General features: G+C 67.0%; 1 protein-coding gene across 13 annotated transcripts; it reads left to right on the forward strand.

Annotated features, from left to right (window-relative positions):
- Nucleotides 1-1,494: 1,494 nt before the first annotated feature.
- On the forward strand, nt 1,495-6,454 carry GTSF1 (gametocyte specific factor 1). Of its 13 annotated transcripts, XM_064474444.1 has the most exons (10): nt 1,497-1,690; nt 1,981-2,107; nt 2,194-2,283; nt 2,373-2,448; nt 2,574-2,756; nt 4,070-4,114; nt 4,761-4,946; nt 5,049-5,135; nt 5,603-5,718; nt 6,188-6,454. In XM_064474444.1, exons 1-10 carry the CDS (start codon nt 1,598-1,600, stop codon nt 6,313-6,315), a joined length of 1,131 nt encoding a protein of 376 aa, XP_064330514.1. In that variant the 5' UTR covers nt 1,497-1,597; the 3' UTR covers nt 6,316-6,454. The 13 variants fall into 13 exon arrangements, 10 of the variants coding, with proteins under 10 accessions (XP_064330523.1, XP_064330524.1, XP_064330516.1 ...); XM_064474449.1 differs by lacking the exon at nt 4,761-4,946 and having other exon boundaries at nt 1,496-1,690; XR_010376481.1 differs by lacking the exon at nt 6,188-6,454 and having other exon boundaries at nt 1,498-1,690; nt 2,560-2,756.
- Nucleotides 6,455-10,397: the final 3,943 nt, after the last annotated feature.

A 10,397-nucleotide genomic window follows, 5' to 3' on the forward strand; every position in this document is an offset into this window, starting at 1 on the left:
GTAGTCAACATGGATTCACCAAGGGAAGACCATGCTTGACCGCCCTGACTCTGGTGTGATGGGCTGGGAAGATGAAGGGAGAGCACTGGGTGTTGTTGACCTTGCCTCAGCAAGGCGTTCGACACCGTCTCCCATCACATCCTCACGGACAAGCTCTGGAAGTGGGGGTTGGAGGAGGGGACAGTGAGGTGGCCAGAGCCCTGGCTCAACAACAGAGCTCAGAGGGTCGTGATCAGTGGAGCAGAGCCTGGCTGGAGGCCCGTCACTAGTGGTGTTCCCCAGGGGTCTGTGCTGGGCCCAGTCCTGTTCAACACATCCATCAGTGACCTGGATGGTGGGATCGAGTGTCACCTCAGCAAGTTCCCTGCCGATGCCAAGCTGGGAGGAGCGGCTGATGCACCAGAGGGCCGTGCTGCCACCCAGCGAGACCTGGCCAGGCTGGAGAGCTGGGCCCAGGGGACCTGATGAAATTCAACACGAGCACGTGCAGGGTCCTGCCCCGGGGGAGGAAGAACCCCCCGCACCGGCACAGGCTGGGGGCTGAACTGCTGGGGAGCGGCTCTGCTGAGAGGCCCTGGGGGTGCTGGGGGGCAGCGAGGTGACCCTGAGCCAGCACCGGGCCCTTGGGGCCAAGGGGGCCGTCAGTGCCCTGGGGGGCATTGAAAGGCGTGTGGCCAGCAGGGCGAGGGAGGTTCTCCTCCCCCTCTGCTCTGCCCCAGTGAGGCCACATCTGGGGGGCTGCAGCCAGTTCTGGGCCCCCCAGCTCAAGAAGGGCCGGGAGCTGCTCGAGCAAGGCCAGCGCAGAGCTGCCAAGGGGATCAGGGGCTGGAGCATCTCCCTTGGGAGGAAAGGCTGAGAGAGCAGGGTCTGTTCAGCCGCAGAAGAGGAGGCTGAGGGGGGACCCCATCAGTGCCTATAAATATCTGAAGGGCGGGTGTCAGGGGGCTGGGGCCGGGCTCTTTTCAGCGGTGCCCAGCGACAGGCCAAGGGGCCACGGGCACAAGCTGGAACACGGGAAGCTCCCCCTGAACATGAGGACAAACCCCTTCCCTGTGCGGGTGCCAGAGCAGGGGCACAGGCTGCCCAGAGGGGCTGTGGGGTCCCTTCCCTGGAGACATTCACCCCCCGCCTGGACGCGGCCCTGTGCCCCTGCTCTGGGGGTGCCTGCTCACGCAGGGGGTGGGACGGGGTGAGCTCCCGAGGGCCCTGCCAGCCCCCGCCATGCTGGGATTCTGTGATAGAGCACCACCAGGGGCCCATATAGCACTGCCCAGGGCCCGTATAACCTTGTCTAGGCCCATTTATCACCACCTGCGGCCCGAACAGCACCCCGTAGGGCCCATAAAACGCTGTCAGGGCCCCTATATCACCACCAGGGGTCCATATAACATTGCCTGGGCCCCTATAGCGCCGCCCGGGCCCTCCCAGCGGCGCCGCGGCCGGCCCCGTTGCCATGGCGACAGCGGAGCGCGGCGGCACCCCGCCCCCCCCGTAGGCCGCACCGGAAGTCAGGCCCCGTTGCCGTGGCGACGCGGCGGCGCGCGAGGCCCGTTGGGAGTGCATTGCGCTGAGGCGGGCCTGGGTCCTGGGCTCCGCCATGGACCCCGAGGCGCTCGTCGAATGTCCCTACGACAAGAGCCACCGGGTCCGGGGGTCCCGGCTGCCATACCACCTCGTCAAGTGCCAGCGGGTGAGCGGGAGCCGGGGCCGAGGTCTACGCGGGGCCTGGGGCCTGCTGGAGGCCGGGGCCTACGGGGGGCATGGGGCTTGGGGCCTGAGGCCTGTTGGAGGCCGGGGCCAGGGCCTGCTCGGGGCCGGAGCCGAGGCCTAGTGGGAGCCAGAGGCCTAATGGGAGCCGGGGCCGAGGCCTGCTGGGGGCCAGGGCCGAGGCCTAATGGGGGCCGGGGGTCAGACAGCTCTGAGGTAGAGGCTCCCCCCCAAAACCTAGCCACCTCTCACCTCTCCTTGCCCCCTCCCCAGAACAACCCACGGTTAGCCCGCGCACTGGCTGCCTGCCCCTTCAATGCCAGGCACAGGGTGCCCCAGGCCAAGCTGCAGAGCCACATCGCCACCTGCCCCGACAAGCACCAACCTGACCTCCCCCACGGTACAGCATGGCCCCCACCTCACTGCCGTGGCAGCCACACTCAGCTGTACTGCCTCCCCCCACAACTGTTCCCTCTGTCCCTGCAGAGGTGGACACGTCCTGTGGCAACAGGATGAAACAACCGGAGGTCCCCACAGCCTGGCAGGGCCCCCCGTGCCAGGAGGACTGGGAGGCTGGTGAGTGTCCCCGGGGTACCAAGCAGCGCTTCCCCCCCTCACCATGTCACCCCAAGGCTGCCATGTCCCTGTCTTGTCACCCTTTGCAGAGCTGGAGGACCTGGAGGACCCCCCACCATTCATCCTTAACGTCGGGACAAATGACCTACTCCTCCCATATGAGAGGTAGGAGCCCACAGGGCCAGGGATGTCCCCTCCCTTGGTGCCCGCATTTGGGTGTTATTCCCCCTGAGGGTGCTGCCCACACCAACCCCCCTGGCCCTCTCTCGACCCCAGCTCTGCCCCGGCAGCACCCACAAGCAGGAGCCAAGGTGGAGGAGCTGCAGGGCACCCTGCGGCAGGCATGGAGCAGCGGGTACTGGAGGGACCACAAACGGCAGCAGCTGGACCAGGGCAGTGCCCATCCTTCCCCCAGGACTGGGGGGACCGCGGTGCCAGGGGGGGCCGTGCCCCCTCGGCCGCTGCTGCAGGGGGTGATCATACCCACAGCTTTTAAATGCATGTTATAAATAAGCTACCTGTGAGTGTGCATGATGTCCTGTCACCCGGGGTGGGGGGGTGAAAGGGACCCTGTGGGGAGGGGACCGTGCCACCCCCATGGGAGGGATGCTGCGGATACCCCAGGGATGGGACCCCCAGTGCGAGCTTCCAGCCTGCCCCGCTCCCCCCACGCTCCTGTGGCTGTATGGCCCTGCCCCTTGTGGCACAGATGAGTGGGGGGCAGGACCTGTGGCCCCCCACTCCGAGGTGGGTACAGCACTGGGGAGGGGCAGGGGACAACAGCTCTATCACACAGCGGGATCTCACGCCCCTGCGCCTGCCCATGTCCCCGTAACCCCTCCAGTGCATCCTTGTAACCCCCTGGGCCTGCCCATGTCTCTGTAACCCCCAGTGTGTCCCCATACCCCCCCAGTTTATCCCCATAACACTCTGGGTCTGCCTGTGTCCCTGTCACACAACCCCCAGCATGTTACCCCCACCCCTCAGCTCACCCACAACCCTGTAACCCCCCAGTATGTCCCTGTAACCCCCTGGGCCAGCCCATGTCCCTGTCACCCCCCTCAGTGTGCCCCCCTACCCACTGTGTGTATGCATCACCCCTAGGCTCACCCACATCCTTGTGCCACCCCAGTGTGTCCCTGTATCCCCTTCAGTGAGTCCCCAGAACCCCCCTGCCCATGCCCCATCCCAACCCCAGCATGTCCCTGGCCCCCAGCGCCCCGCTGTCCCCCTCCCCAACCACCACTAAACTTGGGCTCTAGCGGGGAGAGCAACGAAGATGATTATGAGTGAAGCAGCTCAAGGTGACCCCAAACCCCACCTTGGTCCTGGTGCTTGGGGGGCTCCTGTTCCCCCCCACTCAGGGCACCAGATGACCCCCCCCCCCAGTCCCTCACCCACCAAAACAGGCGTTTCCAGGCGGGCACTGCCCAGATTTTTGGGCTGGGGGGAACTATTTTAGTGCTTCTTGCATAACGCGGGTGCCTCGTGCTCAGGCTGTCCCTCGGGGCGCTGGGCCAGTGGCTTCCCCACCCGGGGGTGGGGGTGGGGGGGCAGCTGGGAAAGCCTCATTAACCCCTCCTCCTGCCCCATGCATTCTGCCAAAATATGTGTCACACTGTCCCCCCCCCGTGTCCCCCCACCGCCGCCAGCCTGGCGGTGACACACACCCGTCACACCCAGACTGCACTCAACCCCGGCATCGTGCCAGGAACAGAGGGGGATTCCCCCAATCCTCTGCCCCCCCCCCGCCTTCTCCCCTCAATTTTTTCTCCCCTTCTTCCAGCACAATGTTTCCAGGGACCCCACGGAGCCCCCGCCGTGCTGGGAGGTGAGGAGAGCTCGGAGGAGGCGACGGGATTTGGGGCGGTACGTGTGGAAATGGAAACGCGTGTGTCATGCCGCCTTCCCCCGGCCGGGCTCCCTGCCCGCCCCGCCGCCGCCGCTCGCTCCCCAGCCTCCTCCAACACCCCATCGTCCAAGGCAGGCGGTGGGGACCCCGCGGGGCTGACTTTGGGGGGGAAAACCAGCTTTTTTTTCTTTTTCCTTTTTTTTCCAGCAGTTCACAGGGAGGTCAGAGATATATCTTTCCCCATCCAGCAGAGGAGAGCGCGCGGGCGGGGTCGTGCCGGTCCCTCCTGGCCGGGCAGAGGAGGAGTGATCTGGTGTTGCAATTAATTCCTCCCTCGCCGGTGCCAGAAACGCAGCTGCAGAGCGGTTTATATGCGACTAATAACTCCCGTTAACGTACATCTGGCAGGAGCCGCACATCCTGGGCTCAGCCCATCTGGGAGACGCTTTTCCTCCCTCCATCTCCAATCCGGAGGCTGAACACGAATCGTCTTGCAGCGGCCGCTCCTTCCTCGGGCTTTAACCTGCCAAGAGTTAACCTTTGCCCAAAGCTGCCTTTTTTTTTTCCCCCCACCACATTTTAAACCCATTTATTGACTTTATGGAGGAGTTTTATCCCCCCACAGCTCGGCGCAGAGAATCGGGATGCGTGGCTGCCCGGGTTTATCTTGGCGAAACACTTTCCCCGCGCATCCTCCGCGGACGCAAATCCCATCCCCACGTGGAGCCGGCGCTTCTCCTCACCGGAGAGCGGAAACGTTTCCCCACGCGTTGCCCGCAGGTGGAAAACCATCCGAATCCCTTCCTGCTCCGTAAGGGTTAAGGAGGAATTCCTCTAGCTTTTGTTGCCTCGCTTGTTTAAAAGCGTCTGACTGCTTCGGCTTTGCCTGACATCTCTCCCCTGTGGTTTCCAGAGCAGTTTCATGTGTGCTTCGAACCGTGCCAATAACGGCCTTGCAACACTTGCCGGCAGATTTTGCTCAGAGGGTGGATCCAGCCGGGTAGGTTGGAGGACTGGCTTATTTTCATCCGTGAGCCGGATGGGAAGCGACAGGCCTTTCCCCCTCCTTTTCCACCTATTTTGCCGTTATTTTCTCTCACCAAAAACAATCGCGGATCCCGGAGCCGTTGGCTCGGTGGGAGCCGTTGGGTTTTCCCTTCGACGGGCGCATGAGGAGGTGGGGAGGAAGAGTCAGGGCTTTTATTTTTTTGGGTGGTGGCGCAGATAACGTGTCACCTTCCGTCGTCCCCCCGCGGCGTCCAGCCGCCGCCGCGGAGCGGGCACGCCGTGCCGTGGCACAGCCGCGCTTCGGGGACGGCAGCTCCGGGCTCCTTCCCTGCTCCCTGACCTTCCAGGAGGGTCCCGCCGCGTCCCGTGGCCTCACACGACAGTTTTGGGGAGATTTGTATACCTTTCTAGCCTCGCCCCACGTGTTTTAACTGCTTCTCCCTGTTCTGTTCCATGCAGCCATGAAACACGCCATGTTTCCACACCCTCGCACGGCTCCCGCAGTCCTGGGGGTCGCCTGCCGAGCCCCCCCGGTATGGGCAGGGGTGACCAGCGCCGCAGGGAGACGCAGAGCTGTGAGTACCGGCTCTGCCCGAGCGGCCCCAGTTCCCCCACACAATTCCCAGGACAAAATCCCCCTCGTCTAACCCGTGTCATTCCCCTGCTGTGATTCAGCGCCCGGCATCGTTCTCCAGCTTGTTTCTGTTGGGGGCGGGGAGGGGGGGGACAAGCACACACACACAAAAAAACCCTATTTACCATCAAACTGTGTCTGAAAGCAGCAGGAAAAGGAAGAGGGCAGGAACCAGTGAGCGTCTGGCCGTCGCAGGCAAATGGCAGCGCCGAGGCCGCGCTCGCCAGGGGCTTTGAGGCCGCCAGGGTGGGATCCGCGACCAGGGGGTTTGGGGAAGCCCCATCCCCTCGTCACCCCCACAGCACCCCAGCCCCAGAGCGGGGGGGATGCCCTGGCAGGAATCGCTCCCGGTGAAGCCCTTTTAATGGCATTTTTTATTTTTTTACACCTTTAGCATTTTATCTCCGCAGCTCGTCGGGATCCCTCCCTCCCGCCGAGGTCTGGCTCTCGCTACCGGCTCGGGGCCGGATCCTGCCCCAGAGCGGGCACCTCCAGGGCTTGGCCCCGGCTCCTCGGGCAGCCGGGCTCCGCAGGGTGAGCGGGACTCCTTAAAGCAGGAAATTAAGCGGAAAAACAACAAATGCCCAGAAACAGCGCGGCTGGGCGAGGAGGGCTGGGGAGCATCCGGCCCCCACCTCGCCCCTCGAGCACTAAAACTGCTGTTTCTGGCCTCAAAATGCCCCCGTGCTTGATTCTGGGTTGTGTTATGGGGCGTTTTACCCAAAATCAGGGTGCTGAGAAGGGTCAAAAAGGGGGTGGGAGCCCAGGGGGAGGGGGGTTTCCCCGAGTGATGTTGGGGTGTCCCCACACCCCCCGGGAGGCCAAAAGTGAGGGGGGTGAAATGGTCCTTGTGCCCCCTGCCCTTCCAGGGGGGTGCGTGTGACCCAAACGGGGGTCACATGTGGCCCCCTGCCCATGGTGGGGGGGGGGCGTGTGCAAGTGCACACGCGTGGTGGGTGCGAGTGTGTGTAAGGGGGGTGTGCACACACCACACGTGTGCCATGGGTTCCCGTGTTCCTGCCCCCCACATCCCCCTCCCCTTAACGCTCTGCCCGGCAGCATGCACACGCTTACACACGCACGGACACGCATGTGTGCACACCTGGCGGTGCCAAGGCCGCCTGTGTCACGAGCACACGCGTGTGTCACCCACGGCAGTGCCACCTCTGCCCCGTGCCCCCGGCGGGCCCCCCCTCCCCTCGCAGCACAGGGGGCCCCCCGGGGCTGGCCGGCTGCCCGGCTCCCCAACGCCTGCAGCCGCCAGCGCCTTTTTGGGAAGCAGCCGGCGCGCGGGGCCGCATCCGCACCCGTCCCCGGGCTCCACGCCAGCCCCGGGGCGCCGCGCCAGCCCCCCCCCACCCCACCCGTGCCCCCAGCCCCAGGGAAACTGAGGCCGGGCACCCACGGGGCACCTGGGGCGTCCCACCCTCACCCCCCACCCCCGGGGCTGCCCCGATGTCACCGGTGCGTGGACTCCCGCACCCACCGGTATCACCCTGTGTCGTGTCCCCCCCCCCACCAAGCCCTGGGGGTGCCTCACGGCTGTCCCAGCCGGGGTGGGGGGGGGCTGGGGGTGACGTGGCCCCCGCCGTCGGCCCAGGCTATATAGGGGCTGGCGGCGGCGGTGAGTCAGGCCGGGGCCCCCCCCAGCCCCCGCGGTGACTCAGGGACGCTCCCCCGGCACCGGCCATACTTAGCCGGGGGCACCCGAGCCCTGACCCCGGCACCCACCGGCGTGGGGATGGCGGGGGCGGGGGGCGGGGGGTGTCCCTGCGATGGAGAGCAGGGGGGCAGCACCCGTGGGGCGTCCCCGGGATGGAGGTGGCGGGGACGGCACCCGTGGGAACGGGGGTGGCCCTGGGTCAGGCTCAGGGTGGGGGACGGAGCGTGGGGGAAACTGAGGCACGAGTGGGGCAGCTTGTAGCCGTGGGCACCCGTGCAGCCCTTGCACGGGGACGTGGGGACACGGGGATGGGACCTGGGGTGAGGGTGCACAAGGAGACAGGGCCAGGACCCGCGTGTGCGCACGAGGGGACAGCATCAGAGGACACACGTGCACACGAGGGGACGGTGTCAGGACACGGGCGTGTGCATGAGGGAACGGCGTTGGGGGACACGAGTGCACGAAGGGACAGTGTCAGGACACGTATACACGAGGGGACAGTGTCAGGGCACATGCATGTGCACGAGGGGACGGTGTTGGGACATGCGTGTGCAAGGGAACAGTGTCAGGACATGTGTGCACAGGGGACAGTGTCAGGACACGGGTGCGTGCTTGAGGGGATGGTGTTGGGACACGCGTGTGCAAGGGGACAGTGTCAGGACACGCGTGTGCACAAGGGGACGGTGTCGGGACACTCGCGCACAGGGTTCAGCGTCGGGCACACGCGTGTGCACGGGGAGCGGTGCCAGCGCGGGGCCCCGGCCGTGCGATGCCGTGCGAGGGCAGGAAAGGCCCCGGCGCCAGCGCATTGTTCATCGCCCGCCTGTCGCTTCCCCCCCACCACCACCGGCCGCGGAAACGTCCCCATTGTCCCCACGGGCACCGCGCCCACGGGGGGCACACGCACCCACACGCGTGTGCGTGCTCACACGCTTCCCCCCCCCCCCCCACAACACCCCGGAAGGGCGGCAGTGGGGGAGCACCCACGGCAGAGGACCCAGGCGTCCGGGCCTGGGTGCGAGGGGTGCGGAGAGAGGCCCCGGACGCCTGGGTCCCCCCGAGCCCCCCGAGCCCCCGGCCCAGCTGCGGCGAGCGCCATTGCATCAGCGGCGCAGGAATGCGGCCGGCCCCGCGGCAGGCGTGCGAGGCCCCGGCCCCCCGCGCACACCCCCCCGGCCCCTCGCACGCCCGGGCACCCGCCTCGCACGGGGGGCCTGTTGAAGGGGTGGGGGGGGGAAGGGGGGGGTGTGTGTCCCACCCTTTGCACGAGCACGTGGAGGCGCGGGCAGCCTTTGCACGCGTGGAGGGGTGCAGCGAGGGCGCAGCGTTTGCACACGCGGGTGGAAGGAGAGGCTGAGCGTGCGCCCGTCGCACGCCGGTGGGGCGGGAGATGGCGGACGTGCGGGGTTGGCACGCTTGCGTGGGGAGGGGGTTTCAGGGGGGCTGCGGGGGGGGGGGGCTGAGTGTGCACCGTTTGCACGCTCACGTGGAGCGAGACCTTGCACGTTGCGTCCCTTTGCGCGCTCGCGCGGGGATGGCAAAGGTGCCACGGGGAGCACGTGGGGGGCACCGCCGCCCCGCGCACGCCCTCGCACGCAGACCCCTGCGCCGAGGCGGGGTGCCCCGGCCCCCCGTGTCCCCCCGTGGGGGTCCCGGCCCCCCTCCCCACGCAGCCGCCTGGGAACGGCTCCAGCTCCGGCTCCGTTTCCGCTGTTTCCTTCCAGGAAGCTGCAGTCGGATCCGGCTCCCCCCCCCCCACGTCCCCTTCCTCCCCGCCGCTGTCCCCAGCCCTGCATCCCCCCCGTCCCACTCCTGTCCCCCGTGTCCCACCCCCGCCGTCCCTCCCCAGTGTCTTTTTCCCCCCACCACGTCCTCCAGTGTCCCACTGGTGCCCTGTGTCCCCCCCCCATGTCCCCACGTGGCCTCTCATGTCCCCCTGTGCCTGTCCTACCCAGGTCCCCCCACAGTGTCCTGTGTCCCTTTGTCCTGTCAGTGCCCCAGTACTCCCAGTGTCCCCTGTCCCAGTGTCCCCTGTCCCAGTGTCCCCTCCGTGTCCCAGCAACCCCAGTGTCCTGTGTCCCAGCATGCCCTGCTGTCCTGGCCCCCCCCATGTCCCCCATGTCCCTGTGTCCCCCCATTGTCCCAGTACCCTCTAGTGTCCTGCCCACTGTGTCACCCAGGGTCTCATCCCCTCTATCCCAGTCCCCTCACTGGTGTCCCACGTCCCCTCACCCCTCTGCAGTGTCCCAGTTCCCCTCCCCACAGTGTCCCAGTCCCCAGTGTCCTGTTGCCACCTGGGCCCCCGTCCCCCCTGGGGTCTCGGTGTCCCTACAGTGTCCCATTCCCCCCAGTGTGTCCCCGGTGTCCCAGTTCCCGATGTCCCAGTCCCTCTCAAGTGTCCTGGTCCCCGGTGTCCTTGTTCCCAGTGCCCCAGTCTCCTCAGGTGTCCCGATTGCTGGTGTCCTGGTCCCACCAGTTTCCCCCAAGTGCCCCCGTCCCCAGTGTCCCAGTGCCCCCAAGGTATCCCGGTGTCCCTCGGGTGTCCCCATCCCTGATGTCCTGATGTCCCTTGCGTGTCCCAGTGCCCCTCGGGTATCCCAGTCCCTGGTGTCCTGCTGACCCCGGGGTGTCCCGGTGTCCCAGTCCCTGATGTCCTGGTGCCCCCGGGGTGTCCTAGTGCCCCTCGGGTGTCCTCGTCCCTGATGTCCCGGTGCCCCCGGGGTGTCCTAGTGCCCCTCGGGTGTCCCCGTGCCCCTCGGGTGTCCCCGTCCCTGATGTCCCAGTGCCCCCGGGGTGTCCCAGTGCCCCCGGGGTGTCCCCGTCCCTCGGCAGCGTCGCGGTGCCCCAGGGGTGCCCCGCTCCCTGGTGTCCCGCTCCCCCCGCGGTGTCCCCACGCCCCGCGCCCCCGGCCCGGCCCGGTGCGGTGCCGGTGCCGGTGCCCGGCGGGGCTCTGGCTC

This window comes from Phalacrocorax carbo, chromosome 27, assembly GCF_963921805.1.
Source record: "Phalacrocorax carbo chromosome 27, bPhaCar2.1, whole genome shotgun sequence".
NCBI lineage: Eukaryota > Metazoa > Chordata > Aves > Suliformes > Phalacrocoracidae > Phalacrocorax > Phalacrocorax carbo.

Bases quoted from the DNA above. Each gene is read 5' to 3' on its own strand.
- GTSF1 (XM_064474444.1), top strand. From the start codon at position 1,598: ATGGACCCCGAGGCGCTCGTCGAATGTCCCTACGACAAGAGCCACCGG. The intron at 4,115-4,760 runs GTGAGGAGAGCT...ATCCCCCCACAG, and splicing joins AGCCCCCGCCGTGCTGGGAG to CTCGGCGCAGAGAATCGGGA. The intron at 5,136-5,602 runs GTAGGTTGGAGG...TGTTCCATGCAG, and splicing joins CAGAGGGTGGATCCAGCCGG to CCATGAAACACGCCATGTTT.